This window comes from Hyperoodon ampullatus (assembly GCF_949752795.1).
Source record: "Hyperoodon ampullatus genome assembly, chromosome: X".
NCBI lineage: Eukaryota > Metazoa > Chordata > Mammalia > Artiodactyla > Ziphiidae > Hyperoodon > Hyperoodon ampullatus.
The window spans coordinates 907,290-934,886 of record NC_136913.1 but is presented as its reverse complement, the minus strand read 5'-3'; the positions used below and the strand labels follow the sequence as shown (position 1 = coordinate 934,886).

Below are 27,597 nucleotides of genomic sequence, written 5' to 3'. Positions count from 1 at the left end.
TCACTCCCTGTAGCAGTTCCCCTGACACTGATTAATCAACAGGGCTGCGGCGATGACTCATGGGCCTGCAGCCAGGTCTGCCCACAGCCTGGCTGTGAGACGCCCACACCCACTGAAGCCCGACGTCCCCCCCTATAAGAACATTGATGTGTCAGGCGCTGGTGGGGAACCTGTGTCCATCGCATCACCTGGCAACAGGATCCCACGGTGTGCCTTCAACAGGGACGGGTGCTGGGGGTGTATTTACCACCCAGTGTGGACGCTCCTCTTCCCCACCCCGACATCGGGGAGCTTCATGGGGCCCCCAGCTTGCAAAGAGCTTCCGCGTCTAAAGCCCAGTTGCTGATACACAGAGCCGGAGATCACAGTCGTGACAGCAGACGGGTGAGGACCCGTCTTCCACCTTCCTTTCCCACGTCAAACCCGCCTTCCTGCAGGATTAAATTCTGCTTTACGCTATTTCACACCAGACCTGCCCTCACGCCCCACCTTCCGTGGAATGTGTTCTTTAGACAGGTTTGCTGACGCTCCCAATGGGGGGGGGATTTTGCTTTCCTACCCCCAGGGGACACTTGGTGATGTCTGGGGACAATTCTGGTTGTCACAGCTGGGATAGGGGGTGCTCCTGGCACATGGTGGGTGGAGACCAGGATGCTGCCCCACACCCCACAGGGCCCAGGATGCCCCATGTGAGAGAGTCATCCAGCCCCAGATGTCAGCAGTGCTGAGGCTGAGAAACCCTGACGGAGCATTAGAGACTATCTATCACCTATCATCTCTCTATCTATCTATCCATCTATCCATCTATCTATATTCTCTATCATCTATCTACCTACCTATGTATCTATCTCTTGTCAATCTCTCTGTGTATCTATGTATCATCTATCTCTGTGTATCTCTTAATACATACCTAACTATCCATCATCTACCCATCATTCATCTATCATGTATATCAATCATGCATCTATCTATCCATCCATCTATCACCTCTCTATCTGTCTGTCAGTCTGTGGCAGTGGTTCAAAATCAGACATGACTTTGCCCCCAGGGGACACCTGGCAACAACTGGAGACATTTTGGCTGTGAGACTGGGGACGCTGCTCCGCCCCCGACAGGGCACAGGACGCCTCACATCAGAGAGTCACCCAGCCCCAAATGTCAGTAGTGCTGAGGCTGAGAAACCTTGACCTAGCATGAGAGACTATCTATCCATCTATCTATGTATCTGTGCATCCCTCTATCCGTCATCTACCCATCATTCATCTATCATCTCCACTGATCATGCATCTGTCCATTTATCAGGCTGTCACTCCTCTGTCTGTCTGTCTGTGGCAGTGGTTCCAAACCAGAGGTGACTTTGCCCCCAGGGGACAAATAACAATGTCCAGAGACGTTTTCGGTGTCACACTGTGGGGAGAGATGCTCCTGGCATGTGGTGGGTGGAGACCAGGGATGCTGATGCACACCCCACAGGGCTCAGGACGCCAAGCATCAGAGAGTCCTCCCTCCCCAGATGCCCGGGGGGTGAGGCTGAGAAGCCCGCCCCAGGTGCTGGGTGAGACTAACCGTTTGCCGACACCTGCCCCCGCCCCCTCAGAGTCACACTTTTCCTGCTTCCCCAGACTCTCCTCCTGGGCAGAGAAGGGGGGTGGGAGAAGCAAGTCAGTCACTCTTCCAGAGAAAAACAGACGTGAGAGCAGCAGCTACTTAGAAGCAGGACCTCTGTGAGTGAACGTTCTGGGGAGGGTGTAGCCCGGCAAGTTGTACCATCTCTGTTCCCAGAAATGGAAGCAGGTACTTGCAGACACATTTCCAAATAGCTCCACCTCGTCCCAACTTCCAGAAGGAGTGTCTTCAGGGCACAGGAAGGCTGGGCTGGGCTGCTCTTTTTTTTTTTTTTTTTTGCAGTACGCGGGCCTCTCACTGTTGCGGCCTCTCCCGTTGCAGAGCACAGGCTCCGGACGCGCAGGCTCAGTGGCCATGGCTCATGGGCCCAGCCGCTCTGTGGCATGTAGAATCCTCTCGGACCGGGGCACGAACCTGCGTCCCCTGCATCGGCAGGCAGACTCTCAACCACTGCACCACCAGGGAAGCCCTCTTCTCTTCTTATAATGACACCGGTTATACTGGATTAAAGACCCACCCTTAGAAGCAACCTCAATGTCCATCGACAGACAAATGGATAAAAAAGATGTGGCATGTACATACAAGGGACTATTACTCAGCCATGAAAAAGAATGCAATTATGCCATTGGCAGCCACATGGATGGACCTAGAGATGATCATACTAAGTGAAGTCAGACACAGACAAATATCATATGATATCACTTATACGCGGAATCTAAAAAAAAAATGATACAAAAGAACTTATTTACAAAACAGAAACACACTCCCAGACATAGAAAACAAACTTATGGGTACCAAAGGGGAAAGGGAGGGGAGGGATAAATGAGGAGTTTGGGATGAACAGATCCACACCACTGTACATAAAATAGATAAACAACAGGACCTACTGTAGAGCACGGGGAACTCTACTCAATATCTTATATAAAGTATATAAAAACAAGGAATTACCATACAGCACAGGGAACTATTCATATCTTGCAATAACCTATAATGGAAAATAATCTGAAAAAAAATATATATATATAAAGTTTAAGGTCGGTAGACATAAGCAAGACCCACTCTTAAAAACGTTAAGACTCTTCATCCCAGCCTTCTGCCTTATTTTACAGAAAGAACTGAAAAGCCTCAGCAGAGATGAAAAGAACAAGAAAATACATCGACCAACATGGCAAGACAGAGTCAAAATCACGTAGTGCATAGTTTGGACCGAAGAAAGACAGGGCAGGACCCAGAGGACAGCATCCTCTGCCCAGACCGTTAGGAGAACGTGCTGGACACACAGTCAGAAATCCCCAAACAAAACCAACTGGGACCCACACCCTCCAGGATGCCTGATGGAAAATGTGACCTCCTTACTTTCAGGTCCTGCCTTTGAGCTACACTTCTCTCCAACTTCCTGAGAGGCAGGACTTAGTCTGGTGCTGGCCCATTACTCTGGGTCCCCTGGAGGGGTCGCTCCTGGGGGACGGCTTGGACAGTGTGCAGTGCTCCTGGGCCACCTCTGAGCTGCCCTCATGAGATATTCCGGGGCTCCAGACGTCCCTCCCCACCCTGGGGGCTCCCGGGTGTTGGACTGTGCCCCCCAGGCTCACAGCTCGGCCTCCCTCACCACTCCCACCCCCGACCACGGTGCCCAATTCAAGCTTCAGTTTCACTTTTGAGCCCAGCGCTCCTGCACCGGGCTTGCAGAGAGCGCTACTGGCCCCTAGTGACCAAAACTTCCCAATGAAAGCACAAACCCCAGGACACGATGCTAGCCAGCCGGGCTCCTAGCCCAGCAAGGCAAAGAGCTTTCAGCACAGACCGACCCTCCCAAGTTCCGCCCAGCAGGACCTGAGTGCAAGGGCCTTCCTTGTAGCTCAGGGTTTGCTGAGTCAGAAGGTGCAGGAAGCCCCTGGATGCTTTGGTGGCTGGGTGGGTGGTCAGAGCTGCTCTGGCCAATGTCCCCTGGTGTGGGTTTAATTGTCCCCCCAAAAATATACTGAAATCTGACTCCCTGGTACCTGTGACTTTGACAGCAGTGGGAAATAGGGTTTTTGCAGAAGTAATGAGTTGCGATGAGGTCCCTAGGGTGGGTCCTTTATCTGACTGGACCGGCGTCCTTAAAAGAAGAGACAAATTCCGGTACGGATGCGTCTCAGAATTCCAGTGGAAGGACCCTGCTGACCTTTACGTCCGGTGTTCCCCCTGCACCCCTCCGTGCAAGGGTGGACAGCTCAGACCCCAGGGCGACCCCCCTGAATCTTTCTTGCCCAACTGTCTCGTTGCTGAAAGATCTCTCTCGTTTGGGGATCCGTGAAAATATAGGGTGTTTTTTGGGGGAGTTGCATCTTCTGAAATACTTACATGTCACCCCTTAATTATTCAACCCCAAAGTCTTCAAGGGGACGCTGAGAACTGGGTTTCTATTGGGAATCGGTCTGTTTCTTATGATGCTCACACCGCCATGGGTAGACCCTGGTCCCTGTGGACGGAGGGCTCAGGGGCTCAGGGTGAAGCTTGGGGGCAGGCGCTCTGGGCAACACCTTCAGGCGGGGCATCATATTTAGGGTGCTCTTGGCCCCCAAGGAATGGTAAATGTTGTTAAGCTGCCCGCCAGGGAGCAGGGAGGCATCCTGTCCTGGGGCTTGTGCCTTGATTGGGAAGTTTTGGTCACTAGGGGTCAGTACCGCTCTAGGCAAATCGGGTCCAGGCGAGCTGGGGTCTGAAGAGCTGCGGGCAGTGAAGGAGGGCTCCCTCGTCACAGGACTTTGGCAAAGCAGGGGTGGTGCCCCACCGTGGATGGCTCGGTGTAAGCAGTGGGGGATTGGGATGTGCCCCTCCCTCGTGGGAGAGGTACCACTGGGCACAGGGGTCGTGCTGGGCCGGTGGGCTTCTCAGAAGCCCCCAGATTGATTCTCTTTCGAATGCAGAAACTATTCTTCCCGGGGACGCCCTGGGATGCAACCCAGGAGATAAATCGTTGGCGGCTCCGTTTTCGGGTTTCCAACCTCAGCCAGACACCGCGCCGCCAGGGGCTGGTACGAAGCCCTCGCCGAAATTTGGAGCCCGGGAGAGGCCACCGGGCCCAACGAAGGAGGCCTCCTTCTGCCATTTGCATTTTTTCTTCCACACCAGGCACTACCTCACCTGCAGGGGGCGCTGCAGAACAGGCTCGGTAACAGTTTTGGGTTTTTTTGTTTTTTTAATTTAAATAGGAGAAGCGCATGCTTATCTCCCGGGTTTATCTCCATTGCTGCTGCAGTTTCGGAAACTCCCTCCCAGCCCCCGGGGCTGTGTCTGAGCGGAGCTTCTGTTCCTGGAAAAGCAGGTAACCCGTGGGCAGAGGTCAGATGCACGAGAGATTGCGGGGTGACGGGGGAGGAGTTCACAGTGGAGACAGCGCCCCGCACCCCTCAAGAGTGCGAAGCTCTGATAGGCGCTGTGACGGTCACCCCAGGGGTTCCCCCATTCACCCCAATTTCCATCCCTCACCCCAGAGACCCCCATTCACCCTACATTTCCATTCCTCAGCCCTCAAGACCCCGAAAATCACCCCACATTTTTATCACTCAGCTCAGAGACCCCCCCCAGGATCATCCCAAATTTCTATCAATCACCCCAGAGACCCCAGAATCACCCCAAATTTCCATCCCTTATCCACAGTCCCTGAGGCTTGCTGACAACTTCCAGGATGGGAGGAATGGAGCTTTTCTACGGGGAGAGGGCTGCGTGCCAGCAACTCAGCGTTAGTCTCTGCTTGAAAAATCTCCTCGGTCTAGAGCCTCGGGGGCCCTGGGGTAGGGATGCTGCCGACACCCACTGTGGGTGGGAAATAAAACTGTATTCTCCACAAGGTGCTGAGGTCTAAGCGGAATTTAGAGACCACCACTCACTTTGCCCTCAATCCTTCTTTCTCTCCATCCCATAAACCTTTTATGACCTCGCTTTTCCAGGGGACGAGCAGAGCGGGGATGGAGGGGTCCCGGGACCAGGAGCATCAGCATCCCACGGGGCAGGTTAAAAACGCAGAGCCTCAGGTCCCAGCCAGATCCACCACTCGGAACCTGCATTTTCCCCAGACCTCCCCTCCGCGTGATTCAGATGCACCTCACTGTTGGAGAATCTCTGCTTATCCCAAATTAGCTTTCGCCTCTCCTGAATTCTGTATTTCCTGCCCAGCTTCTTTGCAGAGTTTCTCTTTCTGTGAAACCAAAGCAGAGGATAGATTCCTGTGTCCTAGACGTGGTTGCAGAGACGCACTCTGTTGTTTCATGATCCCGGGTGGTGGATTACTAACCACTTGCTGTGTTCCCCGAGAGGGCTGCTCTGTGGGATTTCAAGGTCCTTCCTGGGGGACAGTGAAACGCTTCTGAGATGCGGACAAAGCATTGACAGAGAATGTCAGGGACTGCTTTGTTTGCCCACTAAAAAAGAAAAATAATAATCGGAGGAGGCAAAACCAGAAAAGTCCATGTCTCTCTTTGCCAGACACACATATTAGGTTCTTTGGATGAACCCAGCTAAGCAGTGTACACAACCTTAATTGCGTTTTCCACCCAGGGTGCTTCCATGTAAATGAAATGGACAAGATAACTGGCAACCCAAGTACCTGAAGCCACAGGGATGTGGGTACCAGGGCTGCAGGCGTTTTGGGTAAGGGGCAGAAATACATCAGCAGCAAGTTCAGTGTAATTGCCCCGTTTTCCACCTGCCATCCTATCTAAGGCACAATCTGGAAATGCAAAGGTCACGTTTTCTCCCCCAGACTCGGGGCATCATTGCACGGCCCCCGGAGGTTTTAGAATCCCGCGTTAAGGAAGCAAGGGATCACTTGATCCCAAGGTAATTTCTGCAGCCTTTCTAGGTGCTTAACTCTGGTTAATAACCGTGGCGTTTCGTGGTTCATACCTGCTTAGGTGCACCTGCGTCGTCGGCTCCAAGGAGCTCGAAGGAGACAGCCCCAGGACCAAGCTGGGGAGGTCTGTGTGTGTGTGTTGGGGGGGTTGGGGGGAGAGTAGGGACACAGCCTCCCAACTTTTCCAAACCAGGAGAGCAAAAGTTTGCAGGGCCGCCCCGGGATTCCAGAAAGCCCTCTCTGAGCCGGTCGATTAAGTTCTCCATGTGCTTCCAAAGGTTACAAAAGCTGGTTTCACTAAGTCAGCCTCCGGGGACGATCCCCTGGAGGGCTGTTGCTTGGGGTAAAATATCCATTTTCAGGGTAAAGAATTTCGGTGTCAGGAGGCCTATGCTTATTTTACAGTTACTGCATCTTGGGCTGTAATTTCAATCACTTCTATACACGAAAGTTGCAATGTATTCCGAAGTGTGTCTCCTGATCTTTTGGAGGAAGGGCTTATAGGTTTTATTTTTTTTCACGCCCACTTATAATGCTAATAAAGTCTCTGTAGCCGCTCGGAGGAACCTGCTTAATGATGAGAGAGGAATATTATGGGTGTTGGCTGCCGCGTCAGGGAGAAGGAAAGACCCACATAACGATCAAAACAACAGCGAAGAAAAGATGTGATTTTCTGGGGAAAGGAATGTTAGTTTTCCTGCATTTTAGAGCATCAAACTGCTCACCTGCGGGGGGCAGGTCCAACCAGTGAACATGCGACAGGAAAGCAGACGTGACTTTGGAACAGAGCAAAGGGAGCACAAGCAGGGGCACATTTCGAAACGCTGACAGATTCCCCAATATCCCAGCGTCCGGGAACCAGGTCTGAAACTCTGACGGACGGGCTGCTGGGTACGGCTCTGGTGCCTCTTTCCACGCACCGGCTTTGGGCTCGGTGCTCCGCATTGTCACACATGCTCCTGGTGCACGTGCCCTGACACAGAGATGCGTGTGCCCTGACACAGATGCGTGGGCCCTGACACAGAGATGCGTGACTACCACTGACCCCTGGCCCCTCCCATCATGGGCCGGTGAGTCAGGACCGTGGGTGGTAGGGATATTCACAGATGACACCCCACTGGGCTGGCTAGTGACCACAGAGTTAGACACGGCTGTGACACATCCCACAAACACCCACAAAGGCAGCCCCGCCCAGCTCCCTGCGGCCAATCCCAAAAGACACTTGCCACAAAAGGGAAGCAGGAGCCGCGAAAAGTGCGAGGGGAAAGACACCACGGCTGAATGTGGCTTCATGTCACACAAAGCTCAGCGCCAAATAAGGGCCAGTGGTACCTAAGGCGCGACCTATAACGTCACTTTTCGGCTGTTTTACAAACGTCAGAGACTTTAGGGGTTTGCCGGCTTTGCCTACTGTTGGCCCTTCCTCCCAACGTTGGGTCCTTCCTCTAAAAGAAAACTCTTTTTATACTTCAGAGGCAGAACGTACACTTGTAAAAATTTATTTTTAATTGTGATAAAAACACACAACATAAAATTTCCCATCTTAACCATTTTTAGGTGCACAGTTCAGGGGCACCTTGTGCAACCCTCCCCACCGTCCGTCTCCAGAACTTGTTCATCTTCCCAAACTGGGACTCTCCCCATGAAACACTCACTCCCCATCACCCTCCCCCAGCTTCTGGACCCAGCATCTACTTTCTTTTTTAATAAATTTATTTATTTATGTTTGGCTGCGTTGGGTCTTCGTTGCTGCATGGGCTTTCTCTAGCTGCGGCGAGCGGGGACCACTCTTCCTTGCGGTGCGTGGGCTTCTCACTGCGGTGGCTTCTCTTGTTGCAGAGCATGGGCTCTAGGTGTGCGGGCTTCAGTAGTTGTGGCACGCGGGCTTCAGTAGTTGCGGCGCACGGGGGCTTAGTTGCTGGGATCTTCCCGGATCAGGGCTCAAACCCGTATCCCCTGCATTGGCAGGCGGATTCTTAACCACTGCGCCACCAGGGAAGCCCAGAAAAAAGGATTAAGACTTTATTTATTTATTTATTATTATTATTTTTTTTTTTGCGGTACACGGGCCTCTCACTGTTGTGGCCTCTCCCGTTGCGGAGCACAGGCTCTGGACGCGCAGGCTCAGCGGCCATGGCTCACGGGCCCAGCCGCTCTGCGGCATGTGGGATCTTCCCGGACCGGGGCACGAACCCACGCCCCCCGCATCGGCAGGCGGACTCTCAACCACTGCGCCACCAGGGAAGCCCCTAAGACATTTTTAAGAAGAAAAAAATGGAGAGATAGAGGAGTATCCTCCTGAATATTGAGATTAGGGTTATGAATAGGCAAACACACAGAACAGAAACACATTCTTATATAAACGGAAACTCTGTTTATGGCAGAGAGGGCCACACGGTGGGGAAAGGTGGGTGCATTAGTAGAAGGCGGTAGACAATGGGCCATCCATAAAGAAAAAATAAATAAAATTAAATCTCTGTGATCATGAACATGCAGCTCCCGGACCCACTGGCACCTGAGGACTGATGACCTTAACCCCTGTGACCCTGCCCTGGTACCTCACCATCAACCAGAGAATTGTGCAGGAGCTGATCACACCTCCTGGGACACGCCTACCGCACGTTGCCTTTAAAAAGGCTTTGCCGAAGCCCTTCAGGGAGTTTGGGTTTTTTGAGCACCAGCCCTGTTCTCCTTGCTGGGCCCTGCAATAAAGCTGCACTTTCCCTCGCCACGGGGGTGAAGGAGATTGGCTTTACTGCACACAGGTGAGTGGACCCGAGTTTGGTTCCGTTACAGAGTTAGACCAAGAACCCGGGAAAGGAGAAATCAAAGAAAAAGCCAAAACACCATATTCTTAGGTTTTTATTCGTGTAAAATGCACATAACATAAAACTGACCATTTTAACCATTTCAAGTGAACAGCTCAGAAGCATTTAGGACTTTCACAGTGTTGTGCAAACATCACCTCTATCAAACCTTCTCATCCCCCCAAGGAGACCCCGTCCCCATGAAAAGTCACTCCCACTCCCCCTCCCCCAGCCCCTGACAACCATAAATCTCCTTTCTTGTGTCTAGGGATTTGCCTGTTCTGGACGTTTCCTACCAACGGAATCACACACTGTGTGTCCTGGGTCTACTTCTCTGACTGAGCATCGTGTGTTCAAGGTCCATCCACGTGGTAGCCTTGTGTCAGGGCTTCAGTCCTTTTCACGGACAAAGTTATCCTGTTTAGAGGCATCCACACCTGAGAAGGTAGAGATCCCTTTCCGAGCACCCAGGCTGGGTTCTGGTCCTCTCAGAATGTTTAGTTCATCCAATATTGTCCTATAAAGGATCCATTCCTTTAGGAACACAGGAAAGGTCCTACACAGATGGACCATGTGGTCAGTGGTGCCCAGGACATGAAGTGCTGGCCTTGCCCCGTCCTTGGAACAACTGCGTCAGCACAGGGGTATTTGGTGCCCTAGGAAGAGCCTTCAAGGGCTCCCGAGGCCAGGCACAGCCCCGATGACACCCTTGTGCTCAGGACACCCTTTTGGGCCCACAGGTCGGAGGCGTAGTGTGGTCTCTGAGCCTGTGGCTGAGGGGTGAAAGGACTAAGAAGGAAATTGTGACCCCAGATTGCACAGCCCTGGACGTTAACCCCTCAGGCTCTGGCAAACTGGGGGCGATGCGTTACTATCCCTGGAGAATTACTCCACATCCTAGGCAAGGCTTAGAACCCTAAATCTAGGCAGCATCCCAGAGAAAAGGTCCTGGACTTTGTCAGTCACCCCTCCACACCTGCAGCCCCTCTTTCTCTTTGCCAGTTCTTCTCCTGGCTAACCCAGAACTCTAAAGGTTATGCCTATACAGGGGCTTCCCTGGTGGCACAGTGTGCTGTAAAAATGCCGCTGTGCTATGTTCATGGCTCCCAGGTCTCTGCTCTCTGCTGGGGCAGGGAAATCTGTCTGTTATGTAACAGTTCTCAGTACACAGTAAACCCTGACACGCGTTCGCTGAGGTGAATCTGATAGCAAAGCGCGCAGCTCATGGCGTTCGGCTGCGCCCCCTGTGCCTTTTTGACGTTACATCCAGCAGCGCTGGGCAGATTCAGAAACAGACTGGTGCCGGCGTAGAGGTGAGAGGTCGTGTCACGCTGCACATTCTGACACAATTCGGTACGGCAGAATCTTGACATTAAGGCTGGTGGAACCAACACTGTGGTTCATTATCATTGCTGTGAACACATCTTATCTTGACTTCATGTGAGAATGAACTTTTTTTGGAAATCACGTGGAACCTGATCAAACAGAGATCGCTATTGTGGAGAAATCTGGATGGGTGTGAATTCTTTACAGCTCCTCCAAGGGGGTTCATTGTCGCTTGAGTCTGGGCTGGCCCGTGGCTTGCTTTGGCCAATCAAAGATAGCGGAAGTGGGCTTCCCTGGTGGCGCAGTGGTTGAGAGTCCGCCTGCCGATGCAGGGGACACGGGTTCGTGCCCCGGTCCGGGAAGATCCCACATGCCGCGGAGTGGCTGGGCCCGTGAGCCATGGCCGCTGAGCCTGCACGTCCGGAGCCTGTGCTCCACAACGGGAGAGGCCACAACAGTGAGAGGCCCGTGACCCGCAAAAAAAAAAAAAAAAAAAAAGATAGAGGAAGTGACCGGACCTTGTGGAACATTCCATGCAGTCAAGTCTTCCGGTCAGGGAAGGGACCAGTCAAACACCAGTCCAGAGGCCAGGTGTGTGAGTGAAGCTTCTAGAACATTCCCACTCAATCAATCCTCCCGTTGACAATGGATCCAGCCAACACCGAATGGAGCATCTGAGTCCCATCCAGCCTCTGAATCAGGAGACACGACAAGCTGCTGTTCATGGATGCCTCTAAGCTTTGGGGTGTTTTGTGCCACATCCATAGATCACCAAAATCATTCCCACATGCAGGGGTAGTGGGCAGAATAGAAGAACTAACAGAAGCACTGGCGTTTTCAGCTCCATTCACACCCACGTTTTATAACCTCCCTCCCCTTTGCTTTTCTCGCTTGCTGACTCACCCTGCACATCTGATACGGAGAAAAACGCACAGCACAGCATCCGCTTGTGGCTTTGAGCGCAGAGGGCGGACAGTGGCGGCCCGCGGGTTGATGTGTCATCTCCACGAGAGATGACCGTTCCTCCGGGATTCACGTGCAGTTTGTTTCCATTCTGGAATGCAGAAGGGAGGGGAGGGCTCGCCTGCTCATTTTCTCCCCCCGCCCAGGTTTATGTGCCCGTGAAGGCAGGACCAGAGAACGTAACACCTTCCCGCGCAGTTCACCGGGGCAGCACAACCCCGGCCGTCATGCTTTTCCCACCGGGTCACCCTTCTCGGAGCGGTCCAGCGTCTCAGAGCCGTCAAAACATGGGGGGACAGCCTGTCACAGTTTTCCAGGAAGTGCTAGAGAGCACCGCGGACTCCGCACCTCTCTTTGTGCCTCTCTGGTCCTCCCAAAGGGCAAACTCCCTTTCACGTCATTGACCCGGGGAGCTGTGAGAGCCCATCTTCGGGGACCACCCGTCTCTGTTCCCATAAAATCCTAATCTCACAGGATCCCCATCCCTGCTGCAGAAGCGCCACGGTGAGGCTTGGCTTTCTTCTCCGACCTCAGAGTGGCCTCCCAGGCCTTTTCTCCCCGTGTGGTTTGCCTGAGTATTTCCTTTTTTCGGTAAAATTTCTGAAACGAACAGTTCCTGCAGGACAAGGTCCGCTCTGGAAAAGAGCTAGAAGCTCTAGCTGCCCGGGATGGCGGGGAGCAGGGAGCAGTGGGGGGAGATGAAGGGATAAGAGTTCCCCCGCACAAAGGGAAGCTTGGGGATGCCTGGAGCCCTTTGGCTGTCCTGGCTGGGGGCGGGGGGATGGGGGGAGGAGGTGCTCCTGGCACCTGGTGGGTGGAGACCAGGGATGCTGCACACCCCACAGGGCCCAGCACGCCCCACATCAGAGAGTCCTCCAGCCCCAGATGCCCGTCGTGCTGAGGCTGAGAAGCCCTGACCTAGCATCAGAGACTTTCTATCAATTATCTATCTATCTATCTACCTACCATCTATTGCACTATCATCTATCTACTTATCTATCATCAATCTGTCATCAATGTACAGGAGTATATATGCATGCCTGTGTCTCTCAATCTATCATCTATCACACTAAGGTGTCCACGTCGTAATCCCTGGGTAGTCGACAGACTACCAAAGATGTCCACGTCCTAATCCCTGGCAACTGCAAATATGTCACCTTGCAGGACAAAAGACCTTTTGCAGATGTGATTAAGAATCTGGAGATGGGGCCTTCCCCAGCGGTCCAGTGGTTAAGACTCCGTGCTTTCACTGCAGGGGGCCTGGGTTCAATCCCTGGTCAGGGAACTAAGATCCTGCAAACCGCCACGGCATGGCCAAAAAAAGAATCTGGAAACGGAGTGTCCTGAGTTATCCAGGTGGGCACAAAGGCCCTTACTTGCAAGAAGGAAGCAGAAGGTTCAGAGTCAGAGAAGCAGAGGTTGGTGTCATGTGGGGACATGAGCTGAGGAATGTGGGCGCCTCTAGAAGCTGGAAAGGCAAGAAGACAGATTCTCCCCTAGAGCCTCCGGAAGGAGCCAGCCCTGCTCACACCTGGACTTCAGCCCAGGGACAGCAGTGTTGGACCTCTGACCTCCAGAAGGATGCCCACGGTGGAAGCACCCCTGATCTGTGGCCAGGAAGACCCGAGTCTCGGCCTGCCCTGCAATACGCAACTGGAAGTCAATCGGCCACTGTCTGCTTCTGGGAAACTGAGTTTTTAACTCTACAATGGAGCAATTCGTGTTTATTCCGCCCATCTTCCGCTGCCCACAGATTCTGTCAGTGGATATCTGTGAAAGGGCTTTGTAGTTTTGACATGATTTGACAAGCACAGTTATCACGGTGGGTGTTATGTTTCCTTAGAGTCACCCACTCCCGGGGGCACATTTGGTGGCAGACACGGGGGCCATAAACCGGCCGCTGAGGATCAATCCAGGCTTTGCTTCTGTGGGAAAAAGCCCGTCTACAAATCTCCCTGGTAACATCTGGGAAACGATTCTCCTTGGGATTCTGCAAGTCCCCAAACTTTGTCCTTTATAGATACCATGCTGTCCCCTGCTTGGCTTGAGGCCGTTGGGAGGGGGCCAAGTCTCCCTGCTTCTGGGTGAGCAGCCAGGAAACCTCAGCAAGATGAGGGCTGCAGGACGGCGCTTGGACCTCGACCTCCAAACACAGGATTCTCACAACCCACCAGAGTGTGAGAATCCTGGGTGTAGATCATATCTGATAATGTTTCAAGTGAGATGTATCCGTCGGGGCTGCAAAAGTGCTCGGCGGGGCTGAAAAAATGATCCTGCACTTTTTTTTTTTTTTTTTTTTTGACAAGAGTCATCTTTTAAAATAAAGCTTGGCTGTTTCCTGTAGTCATTTCCCTAGTTTCTTTTCCACATTTTAAAGACGGCATGACCTCTGTACGATGAACCGACGCGCTGACCTTCTGCTCTCTGCTTTCTCCTCCTTCAAGCATGAGGCGTATCTTTCTGCCCTGGGCAGCCTCAGCTCTCTTCCTACTGGGACATTTGAAGGCTTCAGAAGAAATGGAGCTGGGTAAGTCAACGCTGGCAAATGTAGCCATTTGTCTGCCTGAAATGCCCTTTCTTTGAACATCTCTGCTCTTTACTTTTTATGGTATCTTTTGCAACTGAACTGTTTTCTTTGTGAGAGTGACAAGGGCTTACACAGGTTTCTGAGTCTCCGGCAAAGCTCCATTTGCCTGTTGCAAAGGACCCACTCTTTCTTTTTTCTTTTTTTTTTTTAAATTTATTTATGGCTGTGTTGGGTCTTCGTTTCTGTGCGAGGGCTTTCTCTAGTTGTGGCAAGCGGGGGCCACTCTTCATCGTGGTGTGTGGGCCTCTCACTATCGCAGCCTCTCTTGTTGTGGAGCACAGGCTCCAGATGCGCAGGCTCAGTAGTTGTGGCTCACGGGCCCAGTTGCTCCGCGGCATGTGGGATCCTCCCAGACCAGGGCTCGAACTTCTGTCCCCTGCATTGGCAGGCAGATTCTCAACCACTGTGCCACCAGGGAAGCCCCAGGACCCACTCTTGACTGAGCTCAGGATTAGGTTTGAATGGAAAAAAATCAATAGAAGAGCCCTTGTCTGCAGAACTGAGAATCTGGGCTGCTTTGCTGTTCTGTCTGCCTCCAAAGAGGTGAAAGGCTTTTGTTTAAATTAATATTTACCTTCCCGTGGTGAGATCATGCCGCCACAGTGCCCCCGAGAAAGACAAGGGCTTCCCCAGTCACCCGTCGGCCCGCAGGGTCATCCTTGAATCCCATGGCTGGCCGTGCCTTCTGAGAATGATTATCAGCATCACCTTGCCCTCTGTCCTCAGAGCCTGGCTCCTGGGGCTTTTCCAGAGAATTCTTTCCAGGCTGCATGATCACCTTACAAGCTTTGTCAAAAGGCAGCAACAGGAGGGGGTGGGCGGGAGGTATCTGGTCCCGTCTTGCATGAGACAGCTTCGATTTGCTTTCCAGCTCAAGGGAGGCCCGGATGGGAGCTGGTGGTGGCACGTTCGTGACATGTAGCTTCTGAACTGTCCCCAGGCATCACCCCATGCTTGACCGTCCACGTCCGAGCTGGCATCTCGCCTACCTGGTTTGGAAGGGTCCCTAGGGGCCTTCTTTGCTGCAGCCCTGGGCTTGCAAACTGGGTATCAAGTGGACATGGTGAGGAGGGTGAGAGAGCCTGGATGTGGGGTGTCCCCAGGGCTGGCACCCACATAATTCCCTGGCTCTGTGCAATGCCTCGTGCTCTGTTTTCACGTGGCCGAATCCAGGACTCCATCTGCCAGCGACAGAAGGCAGAGGGAGTAGAGATTTGGCTGTGACTGGAGCTCCCCATGGCCACAGATTCCTTGAGATCCATAGCTTCCTTCTGACAGCCCCCCTATACCTGCCACCACTGCGCACGTGGAGTTTGAGTGAAGAAAGAACCCTTTAGACCAGTTCTGGATTCTGACCCACCTGAAGCACATCCATGCACAGAAGTAGGGGTTAAGGTTGCGGTCTTTTTGATGATGGCCATTCTGACAGGTGTGGAGCCTAAGTAACATCTAAAGCAAACATTGAAGGGCTCACTTGACCTTGAGCTTTTCCTCGACATCGTATGTGGTGTTCTGAGTAAGACAGTGACTTTGGTGGATGGGGGACAGTGTCCAGTTCCTCTCTGTCCTCTCTGCGTGCCCACAAAACATGGTGCCGCTGGACACACAGTTGGCACTCACTGTTTAGTCTTCACACTAACCGATGATCATTACCTCTTGCCAACGAGAGAAGAAAGTCAGCTGTAATCTTGCACTGACTGTTGTCTCTCAGAGTGATTGAGTTTTCTCACCGACATTCATAGATCCTGCAGTTCTTACTGACATAAGTCATGACCGGTTTGTTGGTGAGAATCTTGGTTTTCTCTGTCCCTTTAAAGCACTCTATCATTCTTGTATTATAAGTATGAAACACATAACAGACTCTGGACACATAGTAAGAATATAAAATATCTTGTTGATAATTACAGATAGATGACATAGGTAACAGATAGATGATGATAAGATACATGATAGGTAGGTAGATAGATGATAGAGATGGTAGATACATAAATAGATAGTAGATAAATAATAGCTAGATGATGATGATGATGATAGATACATAGATAGATAATAGAGATAGATAGATAGATAGATAGATAATAGCGGTAGATAGATGGATAGATAGATAGATATAGATATCATGTTGAAATGATAATATTCTGGATGTATAGGGTTAAATAAAATATATCATCAATTTTTTTTAAAAAGGCGCTATATCGTTCTTATAACATGAGTGCTGACATCATTTTACAAATTTCCAACTCTTTCCAGCATTGCCTCAAAGTCTACTCTATTTGTCTCTTTTTACCCAGGAGAAGCATTGCAGCTTCAACTCATCAACTTTAATTTCGAAACTGTGAAGGTTACATGGAATGCAAGTGAATACTCTGGGACTAATTTGACATTCCTCCACAGGTAAGTGCCCTGAGGAAGGGAAAGCCATGCCTATGGCTAAAATATTTCCTCTTCTAAGATGTCAACAGCTGGGAGGCCCAGGACGAGAACGTGTGAAGGATCAGAATGTGCAAGTGTGAATGTGTGTGCCCTCTTCAGCTCCCAGACCTCACCACAGCTGCAGCCACAGCTCCCAGACCTTCTAACGGAGTGATGACTGACTCATGCTTGAAACCACCTAGATTCTTTTTTTTGAATAGATATTTGATTCTATCTTTTTCCTTTTTTTTAAATTACTTAATTAAGTTATTTTTGGCTGCGTTGGGTCTTCCTTGCTGTGCATAGGCTTTCTCTAGTTGCGGCGAGCAGGCGCTACTCTTTGTTGCGGTGCACGGGCTTCTCATTGCGGTGGCTTCTCTTGTTGTGGAGCACGGGCTCTAGGGGTGTGGGCTTCAGTAGTTGTGGCTCGCGGGCTCTAGAGCACAGGCTCAGTAGTTGTGGCGCACGGGCTTAGTTGCTCCAGGGCCTGTGGGATCTTCCTGGACCAGGGCTCGAACCCGTGTCCCCTGCATTGGCAGGCAGATTCTTAACCACGAGGGAAGTCCTGCATCCGTTTCTTTAATCATAAAGGAGATAATTCTTGGTCACGTCACTGCTTGGGTTTGAGATCTTAAGGATGAAGTATAAGCTGGTCACACACTGGGTCCTATAGGCTTCTTCTTAATATTGCAGGGAAGCCTCAAAGATATACCCAATCTTGGGACATCCCTATTAAAAGTGTCTCCTGGAAGGGATAGTTAGGGAGTTTGGGATTGACACGTACACACTGCTACCTTTAAAAAGGATAACCAGGGACTTCTCTGGTGGCACAGTGGTTAAGAATCCGCCTGCCAATGCAGGAGACACGGGTTCGAGCCCGGGTCCGGGAAGATCCCACATGCCACAGAGCAACTAAGCCCGTGCACCACAACTACTGAGCCTGCGCTCTAGAGCCTGTGAGCCACAATTACTGAGCTCGTGAGCCACAACTACTGAAGCCCATGCGCCTGGAGCCCATGCTCCACAACAAGAGAAGCCACCGCAATGAGCAGCCCACGCACCACAACGAAGAGTAGCCCCCGCTCGCCGCAACTAGAGAAAAGCCTGCGTGCAGCAACAAAGACCCAATGCAGTCAAAAATAAATAAATAAATTTTATCTTTAAAAAAAGGATAACCAACAAGCACCTACTGTATAGTACAGGGAACTCTGCTCAATGTTATGTGGCAGCCTGGATGGGAGGGGAGACTGGATACATGTATATGGATGGCTGACTCACTTTGCTGTGCACCTGAAGCTATCACAACATTGTTAATCAGCACTGCTCCAATATAACATAAAAATTCCTCCTTGAGTCAAGGGCTGGGTTACTCTGCAGGTCAGTTACTTTCCTAGGGTGGCCACAACAAAGTACCCAAAACTGGGCAGCTTAAAACAAGGAAAATTCATCCTCCTCCAGTCCTGGAGACCAGACCTCTGAGGTCAAGGTGTCCGAGGGCCACACTCCCTCCTGAGGCTCCAGGGGAGGGTCCTTCCCTCCTCATCCAGCTTCTGGGGGCTCCAGGCATTCCTGGGCTCGTGGCCGCGTCTCTCCCGTCTCTGCCTCTGTCTTCTCGGGGCTTCTCCTCTGTGTCTGGGTCTCTCCTCTTCTGTGTCTTACAAGGACCCTGTCATTGGATGTAGGGCCACCCTCCTCCAGGAGGACCTCATCTCAGACCCCTCACTTCATCACACCTGCAAAGATCCTATTTCCTAATGAGGTCCTGTTCCCAGGTTCCGGGGTTAGTATTGATCCATAGACATGCCATTTGGAGGGCCACAATTCAAGCCCTACATTCAAGGAGTGTACACATTTGTAAACATTTGAGAGAGGGCTACTTTTCTGTTTCGACAGGTCTTGCTGTCGTTGTAAGGGAGGGGGGGTCATTGAAGCGAGTGACGTGGTACCAAATCTGAGTCAGTGACAGAGCCATGGAGCAAAGGAACGGCCCTTAAGGTGTTATTTTTAAGATGCTACATAGCTGAAGTTTTCTCTTTTTAAATCACAGGTTAAACAGCAATGAGGCATACAGACCATGCTCCAAGTATACCCTTCAACAAGGTTACACGGCCGGGTGCCTCTTGGAAGTAGAAAAAGATGAAGTTCTACAGTTTTCCATCAGGAACGGAACACACCCTCTTCTCAGCAAGAGTCTATGGATTAGCAGTTACTGTACGTGCTTTGGTACCTTGAGGGTTGACTGTCCATTTTGGATTAGGATACATCATACAGAGGTAGTGAAACCCTCTCTCCAAAGATTCATGTTTTGGTCTGGATTTCTGTGAGGCAGTGTTTCTTTTTTTCCCTCCCTTTTTTGAGGGATGGGATGTCACAGGTGCATCTCAGAATCCCATGAGAGAAAAAAAAAATTCTTCTCTCTCTGTATAAAAGAGAGATATTAAACTAAGTAGGTTTATTGGATATCTTAATTTACATGGGAGGTATTATCAAATAAAAACTAATACTAAACTTAAAAAAAAAAAAGAATCCCATGAGGGCTATGGACCCCCTACTGAAAACAATCCCTCATAGACATTGTATAAGTCTCCTCGGGCTGCCATAAAAAACTATCAGAAATTGGGTAGCTTAAAATAAACATTATCTCCCAGTTCTGGGCACCAGAAGTTCCACGGTCGAGATGTGGGTAGGCTTGGTTCCTTCTGGAAGTTCTGAGGGAGAATCTGCTCCAAGCCTCTCCCTGAACTCCTGGGAGCTGCTCGTAACCCTGGGCATCCCTGGGCTTGGGGCCGCCTCCCTCCCGTCTCTGCATCCATCTTCTTGTGGCTTCTCCTCTGTGTCTGTGTCTCTTCTCTTCGGATAAGCACATCCCATATTGGATTAGGGCTCACGCTACTCCAGGGCGACCTCATCTTATCTTAAACAATTACACCTGTAATGATCCTCTTTCCAAAGACTCTGAGGTGCTAGGGTCCAGGACTTCAAAGTATCTTTTCCTGGTGGGACACAATTCATCCCATAACAGATACAGAAAAGTTTTTCAAGCAATTTCAGAGAGCTCTTTCCACGAGACACCTAAGGGTCCTTGGAGAGCTGGCTAAAAGTTCTATTGTCAATGTACTAAAGACAAGGAAGCCCCAAATCTCATAAGGTATTAGAGGAAGGATTGGAACAGAGGAAAGTGAATCCAAGCCCAGTTACCACTGTAATTTTAGACATGTGGAATGTTTATCTTTGTAGAGGTGTTAGTCATTGTGCTCTTTCTCCTTCTTAGTGAAACCCAGATCCCTGAGTGATCTGAGCTTCCAGTGGCATCAGGGAGCAGTGACAGTGACTTGCTCTGACCTGTGGTACAAAGATCTCGTGTATGAAATCCAGCACAAGAGCACCTTTGACACTGAGTGGCAGGTGAGGGCAGGGACGTCTTCTCAGGCCAGGTGTATGTAAGTATCCCCAAGATGCGAACGGTGGAGAAAGATGGAGAGACACAGAGACAAAGATATTGAGATTTATTTTAAGGACTTGGTCATGTGATTGTGGAGCCCGGTGTATGTGACAGAAGCAGGGGGCACTCATCCAAAAGGGAAAAGACGGACAAATGGCTGGAATCAGTAGAATAGAATGACGGCTCATCAAAGAAATATACATTAAAATAGAGGGATACTCGGCTTCCCTGGTGGCACAGTGGTTAAGAATCTGCCTGCCAATGCAGGGGACACGGGATCGAGCCCTGGTCAGGGAAGATCCCACATGCCGCAGAGCAACTAAGCCCGGGAGCCACAACTACTGAGCCCATGTGCCGCAACTACTGAAGCCCGCATGCCTAGAGCCCGTGCTCTGCAACAAGAGAAGCCACCGCAATGAGAAGCCCGCCCACCGCAACAAAGAGTAGCCCCCGCTCACCGCAACTAGAGAAAGCCTGTGCGCAGCAACGAAGACCCAACACAGCCAAAAATAAATAATATAAATAAATTAAAATTAAAAAAAAAAAAAAATAGAGGGATACTGGAGTTCTCCTAAATAGCTGGTCATAAAATGTGATCATTTTTAATGATGTTGAACATCAGGAAACTTTAAGACCTCCGTCATGGTCCTTGTTCTGATCAATTAATTCCCTTTGCAGAAATCAGTCCTCAGGGAATAATTCAAAATGTGGATGAGGCTGTATGCACAAAGACGTCTATCAAAGCATTATCTAAAATAAACACATGGATTTAGGGACCACCTATGTGGCATACAGCAGGAGAATAGTCAAACAAATTATGGTACATTTATAATAAAATATTTAAGAGCCATCAAAAGGTATTTTAAAGAATATTTAGTGATAAGAAGCAATGCGTACATTAAATATTGTGTTCAAGGAACACCATACTCCCGGAAGGAGAGAAATGATATCAATTTGTTAATGGTGATTGTATTTTGGAGCTAGAATAAAGACGGGTTTTAAGTGTCTTATTTTGCCTTTGTGTGTGTGTGTTTGTGTGTGTTTTCTAAAGTCTCAAATGTAAGCATGCATTACTTTTCTTTATTTTTTAATTAATTAATTAATTAATTTTTTGGCTGTGTTGGGTCTTTTTGCTGCGTCTGGGCTTTCTCTAGTCGCAGTAAGCGGAGGCTACTCTTTGTTGCGGTGCACGGGCTTCTCATTGCAGTGGCTTCTCTTGTTGCGGAGCACGGGCTCTAGGCGCACGGGCTTCAGTAGTTGTGGCACGCGGGCTCAGTAGTTGTGGCTCGCAGGCTCTAGAGCGCAGGCTCAGTAGCTGTGGTGCACGGGCTTAGTTGCTCCATGGCATGGGGGATCTTCCCAGACCAGGGCTCGAACCCATGTCCCCTGCATTGGCAGGCGGATTCTTAACCACTGCACCACCAGGGAAGCCGCAGCATACATTACTTTTATATTCATAAAAAAAGTTACTTGGGAAATATAGCCAATATTTCATAATAACTGTAAATGAAGTATAACCCTTAAAAATTGTGAACCACTATATTGTACACCCGTAACATATAATACTGTACAGCAACTATACTTCTATTTTTAAAAATTACATTTTTTTAAAAGAAAAAACTTAGTAATTCTTCAAAAGTGTCTGCCATCATGTTTGTCATAACGAATTTTTTTTCCTTTTTGGAGAGAGGTGTAGAGGTGCTTCCACATTTGTTTTTGCTGTTGTTTGGAGGATAAAGTTCTGGGCAGAGAGAGGAGGCGAAACAAGAGAGGGAAATCCTGCAAGGAGGAATCTTGTGTGAATCCCTGGTAGAAGATGAAAAAGTCTGGGTCAATCATGGGTCATCGTGTCTGTTTTTCCCACTAGTCCAAGGAGGCAAAAACCTGCAACGTCACGCTCGACAGTTTGGATGCTGAGAAGTGTTATTTCTTTCGGGCCAGAGTGAAAACGCTGGAATCCAGCTACGGCTCTGACACATACCCAAGTGACTGGTCAGAAGTGATACACCAGCAGGGTGGCAAGCTAACAGGTAATGTCACGCAGCTTCGCTGCACAACATGGTCCGGCACCCCACGTTGGGGGGAGGGTGGAATGGGGCACCTGAAAACACGGATGACCCCAAGTCCTGCTCCAGAGGTCACAGTGGAAGCAATTCCTCTTCTGGATTCCATCATTATTGGACTAATTTTCATTTTTATTTCATAGCAAGAATAATGTGTCATTTATGAATGTGATTCCATGGATATAGGTATAGATGCATAGAGAGATCTATAGATAAATAGGTGATAGATGGATAGATTGATAGATGATAGATGATGATAGATAGATGACAGATATAAATAGATGATAGATAGATGACAGATATAGATAGATGGATAGACATGGATGGTAGGTGATAGATAGTTAGCTAGATAGATGGATAGGTAAGTAGACAGATATATATCATAGATAGATAAGTAGATAGATAGGTAGGTAGGTAAATAGATGATAGATAGATAGATAGATAGATAGATGATAGATAGATAGATAGATGATAGATAGATGATAGATATAGATAGACCAAAGCAAGCCCTGATATCCTCAAATACCCCTGGCAGTGAGTTCAATCTACACTCCCTCCCTCCTGATGTTTGCCTGTCCAGTGTCACCATCTCTCTTTCCAGGATATTTCACACCAAAATCAAGATTTGCTGACCCTGACATTTATAAAGAAAAAAAAATGGGGGTGGCAGGGTTTGGAGTGTGATCTAGTATTATGTTGAAATTATCTTGATAACTTACAGCCCTCATTCTGTTTTGCTTTAGATTTGTGCCAGGAAAACAGCCTTTTCCCCAATTTTATTTTAATTGCTGTCATGGTCACCTTCCTGATAGCCTCCCTTCTCCTTCTGCCTTTATGGAAACTACGGAGGTAAGGATGACCCTGCCAGAATCCTCAGACACATGGGCTTTGGTTCCAATATGTCCATGAATTGGGGGGAAAAAAAAGAATTGTCTGCTATGATTATTTAGCTGAATATCACTTTCTCTATAATACACACTTTGCCAGTGGTATATGACAAGAAAATTGAGAGGGAAATAATGCCAAAGGTGCAGAGATATCTGCAGAATTCATTGACAAATATTCTCTTGGAGACAGTAGGATATAAGAATGCTCATTCCTATGGGAGTGTTACCTTGCTTCAAACACACGCCCCATTGAGCCGTGTCCTCCTGTCATGTTACAATGACAGGTACTTAAAACACCTTTTAATTTTTATTGAGAGTTATTAAATGAGACAATTTGGTGAGTGACGTGAGAAGAACTGGACAAGAAGAAAGCTTGTCTGGTTTGTAAATCCATTTGCAGATACAGCAAAACACTATTCTTTGAGACCATAGAAAGCATTTCAAAAATATGGTATTAAATATTTCTCCCCATTAACCTTCCGTGCAATACTTTAACAACCGCTATTTCCATCTTTCTTTAAACATACTTGCGCCCAGGCCTTTTACTTCTTGATGATGTTTGAAGGCACTGATGCCCAGGGCCGTGGGTGTCATCTTTGTTTCTTAGGATGAGGTTTCCATAGCAACGACTGGAGTGATGCATAGAGAAACATGGACCGCCATTCTGGACCACTCAGGCTGGGTCTGAGCTAGGCTAAGTTAGACAATTTCAAGGACGTCCCGTCACGGTTGGATACAGTATGGAGCAGCTTCCCTTGATTCTTGCAAATCGCCCCATTTTTCCTTCAGTCTGCTCTTCTCTCTTTGACCAGCTCAAACAGATGCCTGCAATATGGTTCTCTGCAAGGGAGTAGATAAAGCAATCAGATAAGCTTGTTGACAGGTGACATGTCTGATGTTTTTAAGACAAAACTGAAATCACCCCTGAGGGAATCTGAGGGGTACACTTCTTGGAAAAAACGAACACTTGTCCTGTCTTCAAGGAAGTCCCTATTCTCGATGAGTGGTGAAATCAACAGTATTATTTTCCTGGGGCTGCCATAACAAACCACCCCAGACTGGGGGGTGCTCAAACAACAGACATGTATTTCTCCCAGTCCTGGAGGCTTGAATCTGAGGTCCAGGTGTCAGCAGGGCTGGTTCCTCCTGAGGCCTCTCTCCTGGGTGTGTAGACGGCCCTCTCCTCCCTGTGTCCTCACACGGTCGTCCCTCTGTGTGCATCTGTGTACGAATCTCTTCTTTTAAGGACACCAGTCACATAGGTTTAGCATCTTATTCGATGAGAACCTCTTAGGTTCTGTACCTGGGGGCCTGCGAATTAAACTGACCAAAGACAGAGTAACATAACAAAATGCATGTTTCTTTACCGATGTAATATTTTCAAGCACATGGAGATTCGTAGAAAGGAAGTGAACACCTAACAAGGCAGTTAATTCGGGGGCTTCTATACCATTTTAACAAAAGGTAATAATCTGTGGAGAAGTGGAAAAGGAAGACAAAGGAAAAGGGAGTTTGGATATGGGTAAATTGTAGGAGGGTGACTAAGAAATGTGTGGGGGAAACTACAGGCAGATAAAGGTTGTCTATGTGGAAGCATCTTGGTGCCATCTCAGTGATGTGACTCATTGTCCATGTCCCGGTAAAGGAGGGGGGGCACCTTTACAAATGGAATTTTTTTTTTTTGTATAGAGGGAAATTTGTGCTCTGCTTTTAGGTGGATGGGGGAGGGCAGAGGGCTTCTCCTGTCTCTGCTGTTTCTCAAGTGCCTTCACCTCCAAATACACAATATCCCCAAGTGGCATATTTTGGGGGTGGCGTATCCTGATCACCTTCATACCCCATGTCTATGACCTCATTTCACCTTAATTACCTCCTAAGAAGTACAACCTCCAGATACGGTCAGATTGAGGGGTTAGGGTTTCAAGCTATGAATTTGGGGAGGTGGGGACACAATTCAGTCCATAATGTCAGCAGAAATAGTGACTCCTAGGTAATAAGAATTGCTCTTTTGCAGAGATGGGCACCATGACCCTAATATCACATTCCTGGTGAGGGCTTCACGTGGATGCTGAGAGCAGGGTACCTGAGGGGGTAGGAGTGGGGGCACATGTTTTGAAATTGGGGACGCGGTTCTGCCAAGGTGTGCAGCCTCTGGGGTCAAAATCTGCAGCCATCCTGGCCCCCTCATGGTGGGGCGGTGGGTGGGGTCTGTCCGCCTGGACGTCCACAGCCCTGCTCAGGGGCGCCCGCCTGTCTGACCAGACTCTCCATGCCCATTTCAGGGTTAAGAAGGTTCTCATGCCCAGTGTGCCGGATCCCAGATTCACCTTCTCTGGGCTCTTTGAGTCTCACCAAGGTAACTTCCAGGTAAGCGCCATCTCCTTGGGCATGAAAAACAGGCTTGCTTTGTGCTGTCCTAATATCTCCCCTATGCACCATTTAAAAACCCGCTTTTATTCCAGCGGCCCCTTTAAATGCCTGTGAGCCTTTTTGCATGTGAAAGCAGCAGCATGTTCTTTTCTCTTTGGGTCTTAGAAAGTAGATCCAAGGGCCTCCGAGGGTGGCTTCTCTTGAAATCAGCCCCAGAGATCAGGGGCCCCCACTACGGGATTTTCCAGCCTAATTGCTTTCTGATCTTGTCAGGAAGTTGTGTTCTTAATCTGTTCCCCCCACAGGGCTGACAACAAAACCTTCACTTCCTTTTTCAAACTTTACGGTTGTTATTTCATTCACATGATAAATGCTTAAAGGGGGGCTGAGGAGGAGTTGGGAGGAATGAGAGAGAGAGGATCAGCACCCCTGTCCCCAGGAGATTGCCAGGCAGTGGACACCCAGGCGTAGGTTTTATAGGACCATGGGATCAGAGTTAGGCCAGTTCCCTGCGGCTGCCACAAACTGCGGGGTTCAAAACATCACACATTCATCCTCCCCCATCCTGGAGACAAGACATCTGAGATCAAGGTGTCCCAGGGCTGAGCTCCCTCCAGAGGTTCCAGGGGAGGGTCCCTCCTGCCTCTTCCAGCTTCTGGGGGCTCCAGGCATCCCTGGGCTTGTGGCTGCATCCCTCCTGTCTCTGCCTCCGTCTTCACGTGGCTTCTCCCCTGTGTCTGGGTCTCTCCTCGTCTGTGTCTTAGAAGGACCCTGTCCTTGGATGTAGGGCCACCCTCCTCCAGGAGGACCTCATCTCAGACCCTTCACTGCATCACGTCTGCAGAGACCCCATTTCCAAATAAGGTCCCGTTCCCAGGTTCTGAGGGTTAGCACTTGGGCATATCTTTATTTTGGAAGGGATGCACTATTTAACCTTCCACAGGAGCAAGGTGAATTTTAAAACTACGTAGGTGTAGAAGAGGGGAAAAAAATAGAAAGAAAACCCCCAAAACATTCCTCTATCCTGTTAAGTTTTGTCCCTGATACCTGCAAATTAAATGGACAAAAAAAAAAAAAAAGATTAAGAAAAGGTTTATTTTGTATGCACATGAAAACAAGTGAAAACCCCCAAGAAGTAGTTACAGACCTGGAGGGTGATGTGCCATTTTAACAAAGGGTGATAGAGTGTGGAGGAGAGACCAGGTAAAAGAAAAGGGGTTGGGGACTTGTGGGTCGCAGGCAAGATATGAGAAGGTGACTAGGAAATGCATGAGAAATAAGGGTTCTTTAGTAAGATTTTATGCAGACTCAAGTTCTCCCAGGTGATAAGTGTTGTCTCTGGAGTTGGAAGGGTCAGGGTGACCGTTTACAAATGTACATTTCCTTTCCAAAAGGGAGATTCATGCCCTGCTTCTAGGGAAGATAAACGGAGAGCAGAGAATCCTCTCCGTAGCGGTTCATTCTCCATTGCCTGCAGCTGAAAATAATCCTTGTGCCAAAGCGGCTTATTTAGGGGTGTCCCAGTTCCTTTCAAGGGAGAAGAGAGGGGGTTACAGCAGAGTTTAGGCCAGGAAATCTGAAGTTTTTCAATGCTTGGGGGCTAGAAAAAGAGATGGGGGAGGCTGGGCCAGGGAAGGGAGATGTTATAGGGATCAGAGGAGTCACCCGGTGGAGGACAGTCCCGTGGAGCACCCTATTCCAGATGTGCCCCCGGCCAGCTTCAGGAAATCCCAGGGCACTTGTTAGAATTCAGCATCTGGGCCCCCTGGACCTGCTGAGTGATAATCCTCCTTCTGAAAAGTCACCCCCATCTCAGAGAACATACCTGCAGGGTGGGGGAGGGTGAGGAATCTGTGTTTCCTGTTTTGGGTTCTGGAAAAGCCCCTCAGGCAGTCCTGATGTGTGAGGAGTGACCACAGGCCAGCCGCTTTGAGGGTCCCGGGGATGCATGGGCCCCGAGGGGAGGGGTTTGCTGCACGGAGCCTGAGTCACAATGTTTCATCATGGCAGGAGTGGATCAAGGACACGCAGAACGTGGCTCACTTGAATAAGATGGAAGACGGGGAGCAGGAGTCCATCCCGGAAGAGGCCGTGGTGGTCCAGCTGGCCGAGATGCCCAAGACAGCGGTGACAAGCCCTGTGTACCGGCAGACAGAGGAGGAAGAGGCCACCGGGGAGCCCGACCAGCTCCCTCGCCAGTCCCCCCAGGGCGGAGAGGTGGTCTCTCTCGGGGATTTTACGTTTGTGATGAGTGACAACTCATATGTGATGTTCTGA

The 27,597-nt window shown here is 49.6% G+C and overlaps 1 protein-coding gene across 1 annotated transcript; it reads left to right on the top strand.

Annotated features, from left to right (window-relative positions):
* Positions 1–52: 52 nt before the first annotated feature.
* CRLF2 (cytokine receptor like factor 2) lies at positions 53–27,597 on the top strand (the record flags this gene model as incomplete). Its single annotated transcript, XM_079727207.1, has 9 exons — positions 53–161; positions 13,958–14,086; positions 16,438–16,540; positions 18,606–18,769; positions 19,830–19,963; positions 21,868–22,030; positions 22,807–22,912; positions 25,233–25,317; positions 27,331–27,597. 9 exons carry the CDS (start codon positions 53–55, stop codon positions 27,595–27,597), a joined length of 1,260 nt encoding a protein of 419 aa, XP_079583333.1.